Source organism: Asterias amurensis, chromosome 8 (assembly GCF_032118995.1).
Source record: "Asterias amurensis chromosome 8, ASM3211899v1".
Lineage (NCBI taxonomy): Eukaryota > Metazoa > Echinodermata > Asteroidea > Forcipulatida > Asteriidae > Asterias > Asterias amurensis.
The window spans coordinates 2731870-2750501 of record NC_092655.1 but is presented as its reverse complement, the minus strand read 5'-3'; the positions used below and the strand labels follow the sequence as shown (position 1 = coordinate 2750501).

The 18632-nt window shown below is 37.4% G+C and overlaps 2 protein-coding genes across 2 annotated transcripts; one reads left to right on the top strand and one right to left on the bottom strand.

Moving 5' to 3' along the window:
• Positions 1-97: 97 nt before the first annotated feature.
• LOC139941064 (protein SERAC1-like) lies at positions 98-10167 on the top strand. The gene is made up of 16 exons (XM_071937484.1): positions 98-199; positions 2216-2381; positions 2823-2944; positions 3445-3528; positions 3977-4105; positions 4368-4486; positions 4710-4835; positions 5088-5201; positions 5427-5592; positions 6021-6171; positions 6437-6602; positions 6841-6941; positions 7229-7326; positions 8304-8486; positions 8890-9033; positions 9520-10167. The coding sequence occupies exons 2-16, from the start codon at positions 2254-2256 to the stop codon at positions 9738-9740; spliced, it is 2052 nt and encodes a 683-aa protein (XP_071793585.1). The 5' UTR covers positions 98-199; positions 2216-2253; the 3' UTR covers positions 9741-10167.
• Positions 9827-18627, bottom strand: LOC139941068 (uncharacterized). Its single transcript, XM_071937491.1, has 8 exons — positions 18279-18627; positions 17754-17819; positions 17147-17398; positions 16520-16663; positions 16290-16389; positions 15562-15708; positions 15200-15261; positions 9827-14854 (listed from the first exon to the last, which is right to left on the bottom strand). The coding sequence occupies exons 1-8, from the start codon at positions 18495-18497 to the stop codon at positions 14342-14344; spliced, it is 1503 nt and encodes a 500-aa protein (XP_071793592.1). The 5' UTR covers positions 18498-18627; the 3' UTR covers positions 9827-14341.
• Positions 18628-18632: the final 5 nt, after the last annotated feature.

Here is an 18632-nt window from a genome sequence, read left to right as displayed (position 1 = left end):
CCACCAACGATGACTCAGTCATACTTTGGCTGTCACGGCATTTCATTTGTCGAAATTCCCCCATTCATTCTCTATTAGAACTTTTGATTGGCTGATCAATTGTTCGGCAGAAACAACATGGCGGCGTCCATGAGCCGTGGGATTATGTAACCAGAGAAAAGAACACAGAATTTGTTATTATAAAGTTCTTGAGAAAAAAGTAAGTAGAAATTTATTATATTTATATCTAGAAACTAAATAATGTTTGACTGGCATAGGACAATTTTTACGATGTCAGTGCTAGATATTAGATGGTTATTAACATGAAATTAGATTTTAAAATTTAAAAAACGAAATAAAGTAAACCCTAAAAAAAGGAGCAGGCGGCATCAAAAATATGCAGTGCCTGGGGGGGGGGGGGTCATCTCGCCTCCAGCCAGCTCGCCCCCTGACAATGTCCGCCCCGGATAACTTTCCGTATGGCGCCACCACTTTTTCACCTTTTTTTACAAAAAGGGATTTCTCATTAGTCATTATTGAGGTAAATTAGATACCCTGGTGTCATGTGTTTTCAGTAGGATAACAGGAAAATTGTTCTCAATCAAAAACTAAATGTGTTTTTTTTCAAATCATCTATCCAATTTTTTAACAATAACACTTACACTTCATCGTGTGTTGAAATTTTTTAAGTTTTAGTTTTACGTTGCGAGAGACAGTCCGCCATTAACAGTGCTTGCGCTTGCACGACGTTGGAGCAACGTCATATGTTTTCACACCTTTCATTGGTTGGTATTTTATTGAATATTCAGAAGCTAGTATGGCGTGCAAAATAAATCAAAAATATTATTCAGTTACTACTAAACAAATTTAATTACATTTTTGTCCTAAGGCATTATGGCTACTACATTAGAATCCAGAGCTATCATAAGGCATGAAAGTAAAACACCCCACCCCCCTTAAAGCACACACACTTCATAACAATCCGTTTTCCCCCATTTCAAACCAGTAATGTTTGGTTTCAGGAGATAAGAAACCAATCTATGATAATTTCTCTTTAATGTAGATATAATATTTATGACGCGTGTCGGAATTTATTACAGTATGCAGTTAATAAAAATTAAAAAATTTTTCCCCATATTGGCACACCATAAAATCCCAAATAGCAACCACCTCACATGATCTATCTAGTGACTAAAGCAGAATGAAACTCAATCTAGCAGATAATAATTTTGTTTTGAACTTTCGAGGTTGGATGATGTTTCTTCGACTCATTTGAATGTTAGCATAATAATGCACTAGTGATTTGTACCAAAAATCAATCATTTTATAAATGTTTGAGCATAACCAACGACAGGAAACTTTAGTCTCAGCATGATTAAGCCTGATAAAAATACAGACCGTGAGTAAACTGCATAGCTTCTGTCACCGGTGCAGCTTGCACAATTTCGCGGTAAACGGGAATCAAAGTTGGGGACCGAAAACATATGAGGGTCGATAACGTATGACGCTACGATACTATATTATTTCATATCGAATGAAAAAGTGGTGGCAACCATATGGAAACTTTTCCATTGAGGAAAAGTAGATACTGTTTACATATCTAATGAAAAAGTGGTGGCGCCATACGGAACCTTTCCAAATACTTGAACTTTCCACTACAAAAAAGAATAGAAAAAATTTCAAACTCTCATTCAATTTAAAATGCTTGTTTTAATTAAATATTTATTTCGGCCTGTTTTGTTATTTTAGAAAAAAATGTATACTATTTGTTAGTATAAATATATCATGTAAAATTTAGGGGAATGATGTTTATTTCTTGATGACTATTTTTACCCAAAACTAAACACACTGCTGCTGGGGGCAACTTTGCCAGGGGACGACATAGTCTTGGGCAACATTCTCAGGGGGAGGGGCGACTTCGCTAGAGGGTGACATTGTCAGGCCAAGGGGCGCCTTTGCAGGGGCAACTTTGCTGGAGGCGAGCTGGCTAGGGGGCGAGATGACCAGCATCCAGTACAAGTTTGCTTATTTGGAATTTTTGTGACAAACAAGATCAAAGACAAAAGGCCACCAGACTTAACTAAGTGTGGGCGTGCCTTTTAGCGACCAAAGGCTACAATAAACCGTAGCCTTGGGCCTGCAGCCAGTGTTAATTTTAAACCCTGCTCTCTGAACTAAATCAAATATATCTGGAAAAGTCAAAATTAATACCACACTCTATTTTTATGTCTAACAGTTGACAGTTTCATAGAGAATGGTCGATGAATCGTCTGAATGTTTGGCATGGTAATCGGTAGAAACTTCTGCATCAACAGAACCCCGAAGGAGGCAACACTGACAAGATGGGCTTGGGTGAAGAGTGGAAAAGTAAAAGCAGCAGCATTAGCTGGTGTAATGATTGGGTCAGTTTGATTCTTCAGCCACACAATTACCGACCCTTTTGATAATCTAAATATTTAAAGGGAATGTATTTTATACGGTTGGTTTTTTTGATACTATGTATTATATGTAGATAAAAAGCTGTAAAGTCGGGAGTTGCGATGATGGAAGTAAGCCTCCATCCTCTGTGACTGTCTGGAGGATGGAGGGTTACGATCAACACAACTAGCAAGTCTGGTGAATCAGGATAGAAAAAACATTCAAAAAGAAAACCCAGAAACTTTTCTTTGCAGAGAAGACGAGATTATTTATGTTCACTTTGAAAATATATCTCATGTATCCAACATGCAATTTAATTTTTTTATTATAAATTACATTTTTTGAAATAAATGAAAAACAATCAGACCTACATATTTTCTCCATGCAACCGCTTATGATATGTGATGTTGATATTTGTTTTACAGAGGAGGATTATTCTTATACAGAGAATGGGTTAGCTTGGATCGGGCTGTCCACTACAAATCAGACGCTGCTATCCGTGATCGACCAAACCCTTACATCTATGTCACCCCTGCACCCAATGGAGGTAAGTCATTCCACTTTTCTTGTGTAGGTAACACTAGGGGCCCAGTTTCATAGAGCTGCTTAACTGCTGATTTAATGGCATTGTTTTTAACTAATAATTGTTTTATTCCTATGTTCCAATTGAAACTAAATTTCTGTATAGTTATGATGCAGACAATAAAACATTCTAATTCTAATTTTAAAAAAACAAAAATTTTACTGGAAAAACCCAAGCCAACTACGCAAAACCAGCCAACAGTTACTTGGATAGAACCATTGAACGGACGTCTCATCATTGGTTTTTGAAGAATAGATTCATTCCAGTCTTGTAGTTCTCAATCAAATTCCAACCAGCCCAGGCCTGATTCATTGACATGGCACTGCCCTTGAAATGCTCCAGTAGAAGTTTACAGTTTCCTCATAGGGTGCCCTTTACAAAGGAGAAAATGTCTTGGTGCCCTTGCCCATTAAAGAAACGAAGCATACCTGTTCTAATAACATTGGTTTTCTCTGTTCATTTAGAAGACCTCGTGACCCAGATGAGGAGTAATTTGAAACTGAGATTATCCCTCCTGGAACATTTCCTTGAAGATAATCATCCGGAAGGTATTTTTAGGCACCATCTTGAAAATATTCCAAGTTAACTTGATAGACTTGTCCACAGTGTTATTCATTCACCTGCAATATATCTCCAAGCGGTCCGATTACATTGTAGATTAGTTTGAGGGAACAGTATTGCAACAAGCCCATAAAAATGTGTGTTTTCTGGTATGGTTGTCTGCAGATTGTGACACAGCACTTTGTAAAACATGACATTGTGCTGTGTAAATTAAAATGAGTCTATACTAGGAACAGAGCTCTGCATACCTTATAAAAAATAATGAGCACTTTGAGATGCCTTTTGGTGTGATAAAATAATAAATAAAAACTGTGTATTATCATCATTAGCATTATAACAACCACAAGAAAAGAAGTACCGTACATTATCAAACAATGTTATTTTATGCACAAAATTTTGAAGCAAATTTAATCAAATTTTGCCCTTGCTTTTCAGTGCTTTCCAAGCTACCCCTTGATCGGACGAGTGAGGACCCATGGCGTCTCTTGAAGAAGGCCCAGTCTGACAACCCTCAACGCCGGCGAGCTGCTGTGGCTAAACTAGCTAAGAAACACCACTGGCACGGTAATTAACACTGGCTTGGTACTTGCCACACTCAACACCTTGAAGACAAATTTAACCTTTTGGATTTTTGAACCGTTCGATTGTTTTAATCCTTTATAAATGTAGATAGACATACAAAAGAACTAACTTGTGAAAATTAGCTCCTCGACAAAAAATGTAAAAAATTATAGTATTGTGGTACCGGCCAAAACTATTTAATTTACTTGGAATTTTGGCTGGTATTTTATTTCTGACTCGGGACCTATCCCTCTTTCTCTTCCAGATGCTGAATACAGAGCTATTGCCCAAGCCTGTGATCAGAGAACTCTGATTGGTCTAGCCAGGTCAGCTGATGTGGATATGCGCTTCTTTCTGGATCCACCTTCTCTTGATGAGTCAAAGGTAGTAACAAATCTCCTTGTCAACTAACCATTTTCATTTTTTGTGCTGTGTAAATTTGTTCTTAAGAAGTTGACTCACTACTTTTTTTGATCTGAAAGAACTGTCCAGCTTAGTAAGTTCTACCTGGGGATGTACAGTAGGAAATCGGTGGGGACTACTACTTTTGCTTAGAGGATCAAGGGGCGGAGTGTTTTGTTTAATTGATTTTGTTTGTCTTTACAAGGAGAACACAGAGGAAGGGTTCAAGCGACTGCTAGGAGCTCTGCCGAGGGACAACATTGACAGATGTACTGAATTCTTCACCTTGAGAGCCGTGGCCGAGAGCAAGGCAGTCCAGGCCAGTGATCATGTGAGTCTTTAGAATTTACCCTGAGTCTTTACAGTGACTAGCAAGCAGGACCAGTTATCTTGTCATTGGTCGGAACATGTCTGATGTCCAACCGTAATTTCACACTCTGCAGCTCTCTTCCCCCTTAAGACTATTATTGCTTAAGACTATTATTGTAACTGTACAATTTGTTTATGACTATTAAACTTTACTATGATCTTGTAATCTGAGGTTTCAGACCTTTGTTTCTTTTATAATATGTGTTTTCTTCAGAGTGGAACGTTGTGCTTTGGGGGCAACACTCTGTCGTTTGTAACGGGTCTGAGTAAGATCCCAGAGGAGGCCAGAGAGACTGTAAACCTACAGGCCCTCGTCAGTCACTCTGAGGTAAGTAACAGGGGACACCAGACATTGGGAAGAGCTGACTTCATAGCCTTGCTACCACGAGCAGCACGCCAAATTGATACCTCTCGTCACTAATCCCTGGTAGGGATGTACTGAAAAACAATGCCGATTTACATACACTCTTTTTCCTACACAAAAGATTTCCAGATTTTTCTTCAACATTCATTCTCATGGCTGAATAACACAAAGTTTGCTTTGTTTTTGAAGGTACCCACCCACTGTGAAGAGATAGTAAACCACGGTGGACTCCAACTCTTAATGAAGCTGCGATCCTCCAAGGCAGCAGTCAGCCTCAAGATTCAGTGTTACATCGCTCGTATCCTTGCCAACATGGCACTAAATGAACATCTTCATGCTAAGATAGTGCAGGCAGGTAAGATACACACTACACAGAGCTTGAGGATTCTCAATTTCGTATAAATACCACAGTGGCGTTTGTGATGTGATGCATGTGAGTGCCTTGTTGCAGAATATGGGTGGTCAGGTTGTTGTTGAGCTATCTTTCCTCACCTTCCTCCACTAGGACCTTGGTTTGAATCATGCCAGGGGCACTATTGTGGATTGGGTTTTCAGTCCCTACCTAGATAACTCAGTTGGTAGAGCCCCGGTGTATCAGTAAATGTTTTCCCTCCCTCTGAGATTCTGTCCCCCTTTTCCATAAAAGGGGGACAGAATCTACAGAGGACAGATTGGCTCGTTAATCCGAATGCATTGGTTCATATCCTGCCTGATATCAAGCATTGTATTCAGTGCTGACCAATCTATTACCCTGCCATGAACTGAAACAATTCTTTCCTCTAGGTTGGGTCAGCGTTCTAGCATCCTGGATGAAGTCAGACTGTATCCCACTGGCAGCTCAGGCTGCGAGGGCACTAATCAACATGGACAGGGACACCTTGACGGAGAAGCTACATGATGGCATCTTTCTTCTTCACCCACAAGTCAGAATGAGGTCAGAGGTCAATTCCACAGAGAGCTAAGATTGATCTCAACTCTAGGGCCTAATTTCATAAAGATGTTAAGCAGAAAATACTGAAAAAATTAGTGGGGCACCAGTTGAAACAATGTTAACCTGATGGATTTTTTGGCTGTAACTAGTTTGTTAAGTAAGTTTTTTCTTTGTGATGTCACAATACAAATTACAAATCCAGTTAGCAAAATTGTTTTTGGCTTAGTAAATATTTGTGCTTAAGCAGCTCTAATTTGCCCTGCACTAGGCAATCTTTGGAAGCAGACGTTGTCTTTGTCCATGGTCTGCTTGGAGGTGCCTTCAAAACGTGGCGCCAGAAGGACCCGGAAGCGAAGACGTCAAAAGCACCCCTTAAGGAGGAGGAAGAGGAAGTTGAAGTCCATAATGATGAGGCGACAGAATGCTGGCCAAAGGTGAGGTTGGGAGGGGTTAATATTTTAAGAGTTTAGAGTTACCCAAGCACCTTTTTCAAAATGTTGTCCTTAAAAGGGACTGTGTCGTTATAATCAAAGCAGGTCTATTGCTCTGCATGGAATAGCTCTTACTCAGTTGCTGCATGCGCAAGCATGCTCTCCACAATAAAATAACCCTGCTTAATACGGATGCCATGAGAAAGGCAAGTGTAACATTCTTTTAAATGTTGCTTTACAGACATGGTTGGCTAAAGACTGCCCCCACATGCGCATCATTACGATATCCTATGACACTCACATGTCGGAATGGTCAGCCAAGTGTCCCTTCCAGAGTGAAAAGTAAGTAAAACAATTTACAAATGGGCTGGTCCTCCTTTAGAACTGTCTTTATATCCCATCCCCCGATAAATAGCTACTTGTTTGAATTTCGCTTCTCACTGGGCTTTCATTTCTCAAATTTAATAAGTTCAGAACGCTGCTGCTTGCCTCTCTCCACAATCTTATTTTAACATCAAGAACTCCACTGGCTCCTTATCAAACTGCATACCGCGTATAAGTTCTTCAAAGCTCTTGGTGACCAATCTCCTGTCTATATAACTGATCTTCTGCATATGTTTGGTCATCAGACGCTCCTTGGCAAACCGTTCAGCTGAGATAGCCAATAAATTACATGAAGCTGGAGTAGGTCAACGACCTATCATCTGGGTGTCTCACTCTATGGGAGGTAAGACTATTTATTCCCCTACAAGCTAGTATCCTCGCCTCAGATTTGTCTAAAACCATGACATATATGTTGGTACATAGAGCAAATGCACGTCAAAACATTGCGGAAAGTCTAAATTGTAGCCTCGGTTTTTAATGCAATAAAATTCCTGATTGATTATTTGAATTGAGTAATTGATGTGTTGTGTTGGAATATTAATATGTAACTTGTTTGTCTGGCACCATGAGTGACAAAACTTGTTGATACCGGCAATTTATAACTGCTCTTATTATATTATTATTAATAATCTTTGTGATTTGTTCATCCTATCTTTTTAATATTGTGTTTTTACCCATTCATGTGTCTGGATTTGTTTTTACACCAGACTATGTACCTTGTATATTTTTGTCTTTTGTGATAGTTTTTAATCTATCTAGCATTCAAGATTTTTGAAAGTATGTGTGTAACAATTTATGTAACAAATGACAATGTATATTCTGTCTTTTAAACCTTTTATGTCATTGGTGTATTGTTGTTCTTCTTCTCTGTGATAACTTTAACTTTTGCTAGTTATATTTTGATCAGAGTAACATTGTGTTATTTCTTCATCACGCTGATCCATGTTTTTGATTTTTGATTACGGTCTTTGTAATACTTAATATTTTATTTTGTAAGCATGACATTTTCGGCATAACCGTTTAATAATGCCGATCATGTTTAGTGTTTTGAAACTAAAATAAATTAGTTGGTAGAAACAGGTAAAACAGTATTTTTACAGGATATTACAGGTTAACATAGATGGGCAACTACACTGGTTTCTCAGATCCACCCAGATTAGATATATGCCACTGTATATAAACTATTTCTTTTATTTCTTTTAAATACATACTTACATTGATAATAAACTCTATTTTGCTGATCTTTTTATCATGTATAAAGATTAATAAAGATTTTGCAATAAATAAATAAATTAATAAATTATATCAATTGTCGTGTAGGTTTACTGGTGAAGCAGATGCTACTTGATGCCTGTGAGAATCCCGAGCTGGAGAACATAGCGGAAAAAACTCAGGGTGTTATCTTCTTCAGCACACCACACCATGGTTCCTCTCTAGCAGCTGCATCGCAGCAGGCTAAAATGCTACTTTATCCATCTGTAGAAGTCAAGGAACTAGTCCAAGGTAAGAGTCATGTTGTTGAATGCGATTGTCTGTTTAGCCTGAACATGCCTCTTTGTTTTCATCTTCCGGACAAGGTATTTGTTGACAATTTTTTGAGAACTTTGTATAGGTGCTGGTCACCTGTGTCTCCTTGCCACTCACTGGATAGGCATTTTATTAAAATTTGAGTTTTTGTAGTCTCTGTCAATAATTTTGAAGACAGGCACTTTCCTTACTTGGCTTCAATCAGGTGGACAGACCTCAAGCCCAAGGCCTTGTTTCGAAAAGGGACCTAGAAGAAAATTTGTTTTTCAGATTCACTTATTTGGTCAACCTTTGCAAGCTTGTGCAATCAAATTTGGGATAGTTGTTAAATTCAGCGCATCATAATGGATGTGTCCGTATATTTTGTTTCCCTTTGTAGCTTCCCCATCTCTAAAGAATCTTCATGGTCGCTTCAGAGCCTTTGTGCAGACACGCCATCTACCGGTGCTGAGCTTTGGAGAAACCAAACCACTAAACATTGGACTTGGAGTCAAGACAGTCGTGGTACCCATTGAGTCTTCACGTAAGTTGCTTGACAATCATTGTTGTTAATTGTGTATATGCCCAAACTTTTTCACGGATGCAGAGAAGGCTCGTTTGTATCTTTTCAAAATGTTTGTGTGATGCGGTAGGTTTATGTGCCAACACGCCAAGAACATGCTGCATGCATAAATTTATGATGCACCCAGACACTTCATTGTGCAGCTTGCACCGCTTTTTGTTTACTTGCCCCAGTCAAAGAGGGACAAAAGGTACTGGAATTCATGTTGGAAATCTCGCTTTTCTAGGCCATCGTCCTGTTGGACAAGTGAAGACCACAACAGTCTCTACTGCATTTAGTCATGTGTTCTGAAAAGTTGTCTCGCTGTGAGACTTGGACAAACTATGGGAATACCAGATTGTCTTTTTAGGACTGCTTGGTGTGTGTTAGTGTTTGCCGCCAGCACCTCTGGTGTCTCTAAATACACTTTATAAAGTGTATTTTACCTCCTGCACTTTGTCATGTTAGATCCCGGTTATGGCGAGTTCCACTCCTTGAAAGTAAACCACCTTGACATATGCAAGCCAGCGAGTCCCCGCTCACAACTCTACCACCTCACCTTGAGATTCATTAACCACTCAGTGCCGAGGTCGTTGCCCAATCTGCTGTCAGAGAAGCTCAGAGAAGACATGGACGCCGAGGACTCGGCCGAGGTCTTCTACCCGCTCGGAATGAGTTTTGGTGAATAGAAAAACAACTCCAAAGAATATCCTGTAAATATATTAAGTGGACCTCTCCACATCAAGCAGAAAATTTTATAAATTTTAACAAAATCTCTTTTCCCCTGTACATATTTACAGTTTTCAAATGATAGTGATGCAGCTGTAAAAAAAACTATGAGGCATTAAAATACATAAATGGCAATGTTACACATCTCTATATCGGTGGCCAAATTAAGGGGCGCAGATAAATTAAACTATAAATGGCTAGAAGAAAAATTTTCCTTTCTGCACGGGTAATTGAAAAGTAATTGTTTTTTTTCTGAGGTAAACTGCTTACCAAATGTATATACACGTGTACATGTATGTGGGGCAATGCTTGATTTATAGCTGTATTTATAATTCTAGTGTTTACAGCTGTGAATAAAATACCAACTCTGTGCTTTTATTCCATCTATGTTGTTTTACCCTTTCAAGTAAAAACATTTTATTTGTATTCATCAACTAAGTATATTTAATTATTTTGATTAATAACATAAATGAAAAACAAAGGAAATTTAATTTATAAATTTGTGCGCTTCATTCATTTGTTGTTCTTGGTATCTGAAGCCATTTTGGAATCACACTTCCTGTATGTGTAGTGACCCACTACCTTTAATAACCCAAGTGTATTAGTTTTACTCATACTCAGTTCTGCACGCGAGTACTATTTTGATGGTACTCGTACTATAGTATACTAAAGTACTTGAGTACTCAAGTCCCATTTGATGGTACTTGTACTGTACTCAGTACTATAGTACTCGAGTAGTACTCAAGTACTATTTTGATGGTACTTGTACTCATTCTCGAGTAGTACTCACATTTTGATGGTAGATGTACTTCTACAAGGTAGTAGTACTTGAGTACAAAGTAGATGTTATGCCTAAGATTTCTCAGGTTTGCAATACAATGTGCTGCCCTTTGACAAGAATTTGAATACTTTTCCTTGTATAAAAAAATATTGGTGTGCATTAGGGGACACAGTGGAGTTATTTTTGATGATTTCAGCTGTTGGTTCTGGGGAGGGACAGTAAAAAACTGGAAGCAGTCAAACTGTCAAGCGGATAAGAGAAGACAAAAATGACATATTAATGTGAATGTAAAACTTTAACTTCCTTTACAATTTTAAGGGGTCAAAACAAACTCAAACTTCATGCCACGACTTTGTCTTTATATTATATTCTAAAATTAAAAGAAAACTTAGATCAAATTCAAGAATCAAATCTTTTAATTTCTAAAATCCAAGGACTTTGACGCATGGATTTGCCTCTAATTTGATACCTTTATGACATGTACAAGTTTAATTACTCAATACCTTCAACACAAGTGTTAAGTGTTCTATCAGAAACAAATTTATTCCCGACCAGTCCCCAGAGACAATTTTCTCACACAATTCCTACAAAGCCAACTATAAGATTTAAATATAAATGTGTATAGCATTGGCGTTGGCTAGATGCAATTTGTTGGTTGTTGTATCATGTAAGTGCAGGCAGCATTCCCATGGGCAAAGCTGTATATTTATCCATATCCACCCCCCTTGTTACTTGCCCTTTGATTCAATAAGACATTTAATTCATATTGACATTTAAAGAGAGAGACTGACATACAATGCTGACTGGCTCCCTAAATTTATTACTCGTTTTTAGCGCACTTTCCTTGTAAACTTTCACGCCCTTTTAGGTTGCTTAGCTTAGCAACAAAATTGCAAAAAATCTTTCAAGCCAATAACACATGGTAACTTTAAACAGCTTGCATTAATACATGATGCAGGGTCGAGGATCAAAGACCAACTTGTCAGTCATGCCACAAACTGACAAGTGTTCAAAATCACAATATTTTGCAAATAAGATTTTGAACAAGTTCTTGATTTATTCATTGCTAAAGGTTTTTAGCAAGTTTCGACACTTCATGCCTGATACTTCACAAAGGCAACAAAGGCGATTACCTCCATGCCCCCTGGTTACTGCCTTGGTGCCTTTGAAATATGCCAATACTCCATAAGACGTCCTTTACACATGAGAAAATGCCTCTCTGCCCTTGCCCTTTCAAAGCGAAAACATTGGGACTGAACACAAAATAGTTATGTAAGTACACTATTAAATTAGCATGATCAACGTATTACTAGATTTGTCATTCTGTGTTTTCAAATGTTTTTTATTTATTTCTGATCACAGGGGCATTTATAAGATGGAGTAATTTTACAGGATGCTTATTATTTCCATAACCATCTTTATCATTAGAAAGCTTTCGGATAGAAATTACACCATGCTTTTTCAGGGTCATTCCCTACAAATCAACAACATATAGGTTTCTCAGCCAAAGAAACACTAAATTAAACCAATACAGATTTATAAGTAGTAAGTACTATTACATTTTAAAGTTACAATTTTAAACACAATTCTAATATCTTTAAATTAATACAATGTTTTTTTATGTCCCAACTTTTTTTCAATAGAACATAAAAATTATGAAATAAATAACTATCCACAGTTTTTACATTACGTAGTTAGGAGATACATACGTCTTATCTTTAATTTTAAAATAATCTTACATTTAATAATAATAATAGTTTGCGTTATCTAATTTAGTTAATAACAAAAAAATATATATAATTAAGTATATACTTTTACGAGGGTATACCTTTGATAATTACTCCACAAATTAAAGATCATAAACACTTACTTAGTAAGAATCACTACAGCTGTTGATACTGTTAAACATTTTGAGAATAACTCCTTTCTAAGGAATATGGTTTTACACATGATTAGTACTTGGGTTTTAAAGTAAAGGATTCTATACAATGTCCATGTGAGAAACGTTGCATGCATGAAACCTTTCTCAGATTGTGTATTTCAATTACAGATTATTCTTCTTGCGTGGACATAACCATTCAAAAAAAATTGAAAATATCTCAAAAAAGGTTAACTAATTGTACGATTGACCTTTAAAATGTTATATTAACCAATGAATCACTCAATGTCATCAACAAGAATACAAATTTCAAAATAAAGCTTATTACAAAAATAGTTTGAGATACAGTGGCCCAGTTCAATAATCTTGGCATGACATTTTCACACATCCAATTTACAATATAGGAGTACTGGATTTAAAATCAAATACTAGTTATTATTTACAGTATAGTCGGACTCAAAAGAAGCCCCCCTGCCCCGCCCCATGGTCCAGAATACCGTCCTTTTTAATCGTTATCTTTGTACTGGGCTGCCAGTTCAAAGCCTAAGCCATATAACCGTTAACTGTTGTATACATTGTAGCTAGGGATCACACCCAAGTTTTAAGACAACCTGGAAGCGGCAGACAGTCAGTTTTCCTTGTTTATTCCCTGTTAGTTTCTTGATAAATAAATAAACGACATCTTTACATCCGATTTCCAACGGTCAAAGTTTTGCAAACACAAACCAAAATTGTGTTTTCTTTCTTATATTATTGTACAATAGTGACTGACAAACAATTGTACATGTACGTATAATAAATAATTTAAAACATGCATTTACACGTGGGATTTACAGCAAATATACAAACAAAATAACTGTGCATAGTACTATAATTCTTTAACTTTAAACTTTAAAACCGAGTAACTTGATTTGAGAAAACCCTCCCACTGTCTGCATGTCCATGATAAAGTTTTTAACTGGAAATGTGAAACTTACTTTCAAAATGCTTTCATTTGTCAGTGCCAGTCTGAGTGGTGTTGATATATTATACAACTGTTGTGTGAAAAAAAAGACCTAGCTTTTCTTTCTTAAAAAGGTTTTTCACAGGAAATTAAGGGCAACAGTTTTATGCATAGGAAGAAATGTAGGTGGGATAGTCCTTCTATTTTTATGAGAAACAAAACTGTGAATTAAATTATTTATGGTCACGATTTATTGATAGTTTAAAACATACCTTTGAAAACTTTCATGGTCACAATTTGACTTGGCTGCTCAGCTCAAGAAGCTCAAAAATAATGTTTTACAAAATTTGTTGCAGGGTACCAGTGACAAACATTAGTACTTCATGGTATTCAGAATTTGCTTTTAACTTTTAAGTGACAAGCAAAATTGTCCAAACTTATTTTTTATCGGCAAATAGTTTTCATCATTTCACACATGGCAAACATTTTGGTGGCTATAGCAGAAGTGACAACCGAAGTTCACATTGAAAGTCCTAGTAGTAGCTTATGAACAGGCATGAACAGGCATGCACACAGCAGCAGGGACTTTTTTCGCAATGGAACAAAGGTCCTCAACATGTTTTTCTTTGCTCAAATTGGTCACAACAAGGGTCCCAACATGAGAATTCTTCAGAAAACTGAGAAGGGAATAACATAACAATAATAATGTATTTATATAGCGCGTGTTCAAATGCGCTTTACAGTTTTTTGACAGGTTATTGACAGATTGTTGATTATGAAGAGGTATCAGTAGTTTATTACACAGAAGAAAGTCCACACAACTGTGTGTCCGAAAGACTGTGTACTAACGAAAGTTTCACTCTGTGGTTTACAACCAGAGCAAAGGGTCTTCTTCCTTCCCTTGAGTTGTCCGGAACAAAATCTAATCCTTTAAAACTTTTCAGCTGAATTACACTCTTCAAAATTTGTCCTCGTCGCACTGATCCTCTTCTGTGAAATCTGAAGATTGGTTGATTGGTTTACCCAGGGCCAGTTTTTGTCTCTTGGGCCACATCTCATGAGGGAACGGCAGCAGTATTATCACAGAGTTTTCCTTGGGCAGAATCACCTTGATGTTCTCAAATGGCGCAAAGTCCCTCAGCCGGAAGATCAGGCCCAGCCCGATGAACACCATCAACTCGGGGAGTTCGTACGCTATCGTCTGGGCCCACGCATACTCCGTCAGGAACGTGGACATGGTGATCACCATGGCAAAGACAATCGTGTAGAAGGTGCAGATGAACCTGAGCCGGATGAAAATGTTGCGCTTCTCGGTGAGTTGCTTCGTGATGCTGACGTTGTTGAAGCGCAGATGCTTCTCCTGAATGTAGCGCGAGTTGCGCAAAATCTGACGCGTCAGGTAGAGCATATTGTAGGTGCTCCATTTCACAGTTCGGTAAATAACAAAAACAATGCTACAAACGGCAAATGCCTGTAACAGAGAGATACACACACAAAATGATATGAGAATACATTGCACTTGCATGTTAACAAGCATACATTGCTAACAAGCATTTGGTCAGTGCACTAACAATATGAAACAATCAACCTCTTCACATCAGCGGGAATCCTTCAAAAGCCATGTTATAAACTCAGTACTTTTTACAGCAATTTTGAACCTTTGAAAAGGGTGGTTTTATATTAATAATAAAAAATACTCAATTGACATTGACCTTTATTGAGCAGTCAGAGATCAATGCAAGAACGGTTTTAATTACCATCAGTGTACCATCCTTATACTATGATTGATTAGGATCAAGATATTATCTCAACTTACCATGAAATAATTATGCACCCAGATGGCACATATTGATGAGCCTAAAAACACCAGAAAAAGAACTGTGGAGAAAAATAAGACCATGCAATATTTGAATCATAAAAGTTACATCGTTCTCATGGTTGTGGGTTCAATTCCTAACAAGCTAACCGCTGATTTCACAATGACTAGAATAAGTATTGATACTGAATCACAATTTCTTGATTTATGCAATTCATAATCATAGTTAAACATATGTTTGTATGACAGAGATTGGCTGTTGCCAGATTAACATTCATATCTCCTTGTGGGAGTTTGTAGAGTCCCTTGACAGGAAGATCATCTAAACAGACGCCTGGAAACAAGGTTGATAAATGACCTACCTGGTATGAGTAAACAGCGAATATTTCTGATGCGAGGTCTGAGGACACACCAGCCTTCAGCTGCAAGCATCATGGTCATAAACAGCATGACGACCTCGGTGCTTTGAATGATGTCTCGGTACATCTCCAGAGTGGTGTTCTCATAACCTAGAAAATCATAGCAAACCTTCATCAATTTATAAATCTCTCATAAAAACCCTGTAGGGAGACTATGCTTACCATAAAATTCTGCACTTAGATCACCATTCTTTGCTTACTGCGCAAGCGCTTAATTTCTGCACCAGATGTGTAAGTGAAGAATGCCTACATTGAGTAGGCACAGGCAAAAACAAAAATGCCTTGTTTTGCAGTAATTCTAACTACATGTAAAAGCACTACATATAAAACAACACAAGTACATCAACTGCACTGTGTATTGTTTACAGACATAATGTTTTACGACCCATGACAGCTATTTATATAACTCATGACTCAAAATTTGCAAGTGCCTGTAATAATCATCAAGGTCATGTATTGTTTACAATCAAATTGTGTATCCACAGTTGCGGCTGTGCACATTTCTAATCATTCCCAAACCACATTACTGCAATTTACCTCTGGTAAGGGGCACTTGTATGAGGGTAATTTGTACAGGAACCTTGCAAAGGGCACCACAGGGTATAACAAAATTGCTGTGGGTGTTGTGGCTTATTTTGAGGCCTGTGTTAATTGAGAAAGCTTTTACTCACCAGTAGCGGCAATAATCTCCCACCACACCAGAGATAATGTGAGCAACAGAAACTTGAAGGATGGAGCTACAAACATCAATTTGTGTAGATGGTTGGAGAACTGAATTGAAAAAGCAAAAATGTCACCTTATTTTGTATAACATTTAAATTGTTCAGCTCACCAAAAAAAATAGCGTATCTTTTAAAAGAAATTAACTTATTTTTTTGAAGAAAAAAAAAGACATCACTACCTCTCGGAATTTGATCCAATTAGCGATCCATAGTGCTTGGAGTACAACCCAAACCATGACCAGAATCTTGTACATCGGTAGGAGAGCGCCCTCGTCTATGCTCAGATGACTCTTCTTGTTGTTGTTCATAACCACGAGCCTGCCCTGCAATGTGGATGCAAAGTTTCTCCGAAATTTATAGATCAGTACAAGATTGTGTTTTTGCAAGTCATTACAAAGCACAATATTCTTTACAATACAATAAAATATACAATGCATATGTTGAAGTAATAATGGTTAAAAGAGTCTTGCTCAAGAACACAAATGCCACAACTATGACTTAGACCCACACTCTGACAACATCACGACTCAAGTCCAGTGTTCAAGATCATGCTGCCATGATGATCCACAATGGTATTACTGAGTTCAACCTACATTACATTTGAAACTGATGCAATGAAATAACATCGAATGACAAGTGATGACACTTGTTTGTTCGATGACTGCTCTATATTCTGACACCCCCTTTTTCAAGAAAAACACTGATGATTTACACACTAGGATTAGGATTAAGACCAGGAAACTACACTAGGTGTGTCGGAACATAGGGTTGTCAAAACAGATGGATGTAACCACTTTTGTCTCTACCTTGCACCGAACTTCTTCAATTCTCATCCGTGTCTTATTAGGGACCTCTCTCGGACACTGCAGCAGCATGAAACTCAAGAAGGCATTCCGGCTGAATTTGTGATGGGCCTCCCAGTAGTTACCACTCTGAGACTTGCCGATGGGATTCACAGGTATTGCCTGGCAAATAATGCTGAAGTTCTTCTCGACATCATCTGGAAATTGCAGCTTCTGACAAGCCTGGTTGAGACGAGTGTGACCAATCTCTTCAAGCTTTTATGAACAGAAAACACCTTTATTTAGTATAATCATAAAGAAACTTATTAAATGAATTGAACAGTTGGGTATGTCATCATGATGACATACCTTGATCATGATGTATATTGTGAACATACTCCTGCTCATGTGAGGTAACATGCAAAAATGAGTTTGAAGTTTTTCAAAGTAATAAACTAGACATTTCTAGAAGCAATCTCAGGCCTTGAACTTTGCTGTTGAAGGGGCCTGGCAGTTTTCCATTATAAGGGACTTTACAAATATCCTCAAGTTTCTATCTGGCATTGTGGCACTGCTTATCCACACAAGTCCGCGGTAAGCAGAGCCATGTAATTTGGGAAAAGGTGATTACCTCTTTCTTCTCTAATGCTGTACATCCCAGAAGCCAAAGGTTTGGAGCGCTGTTCTCTGAATTTTTCTGAAGGGAGAGTTAAGGACACAAACATTCATCAAATTTTAATTAACAGTTTTTGATACATAAAACCAAAACTTTCCAAAAAACACAGGGCACTTCCATGGTAAGTTGCGATAACAAAACTCTCCTGAAGTTTATTATGGCTCCAAGAAATAATAAACAAAATAAGGGAAACTGAAATGTCACAGATATTTATAATATTTTAATATTTGTGACAGAAACCACTGTTTTCTAGACCAGATAAAACTAAGAATAGATCATTAGATGACTCTCAGTCTGTAATAAAAATAAAGATCAACTTAAGTCTTAATCTCATTAAACAATTAAAATTAAACTTAGTCTTTAAAAAATTAAAAATTAAACAATACAAACAAACATGATTTAATTTTAATAAATTAAATTTTTTTAAACTAATTCATCGTATCTCAATTATTCAATTATACATCTCGAAGATTTACTTACATAAACAGTCGGCTTACATTCAAGATTCCCATCCAATGATCCATGTGTTCCAAACCCAAATTCTTTGTTTTGCAATATGCCGCCATTCCCTGGCACCAACACAGCATCAGCCTGTCCATAATAAAGGCTAACGTTTGGTTCATAGACCCGACAGTTTGCCACAAGAACACCGCAGTTTACCACAAAAATGACGAGCAAAACCTGCAGAAGTGTCGCCATGGTGTATCTTCAACTCAAGCAGATTACATATTTCTTAAAGAATAGCATATCAACTGACGAGTTTTTCGTCATTTCCGAGATTTATGATATAATTTACCCCTGAGTTGGCCATCATATGACATACGGCATCTAGAT

What these genes read in the sequence shown, in the direction of transcription:
- LOC139941064 (XM_071937484.1), top strand. Translation starts at nt 2,254, where the DNA reads ATGTTTGGCATGGTAATCGGTAGAAACTTCTGCATCAACAGAACCCCG. An exon ending in CACCCCTGCACCCAATGGAG is followed by an intron (nt 2,945 to 3,444) that starts GTAAGTCATTCC and finishes CTGTTCATTTAG; the next exon opens with AAGACCTCGTGACCCAGATG. An exon ending in AGTCAAGGAACTAGTCCAAG is followed by an intron (nt 8,487 to 8,889) that starts GTAAGAGTCATG and finishes TTCCCTTTGTAG; the next exon opens with CTTCCCCATCTCTAAAGAAT.
- LOC139941068 (XM_071937491.1), bottom strand. Translation starts at nt 18,497, where the DNA reads ATGGCGACACTTCTGCAGGTTTTGCTCGTCATTTTTGTGGTAAACTGC. An exon ending in ATTGGATCAAATTCCGAGAG is followed by an intron (nt 16,390 to 16,519) that starts GTAGTGATGTCT and finishes TTTTCAATTCAG; the next exon opens with TTCTCCAACCATCTACACAA. An exon ending in TCGCTGTTTACTCATACCAG is followed by an intron (nt 15,262 to 15,561) that starts GTAGGTCATTTA and finishes TTTTCTCCACAG; the next exon opens with TTCTTTTTCTGGTGTTTTTA.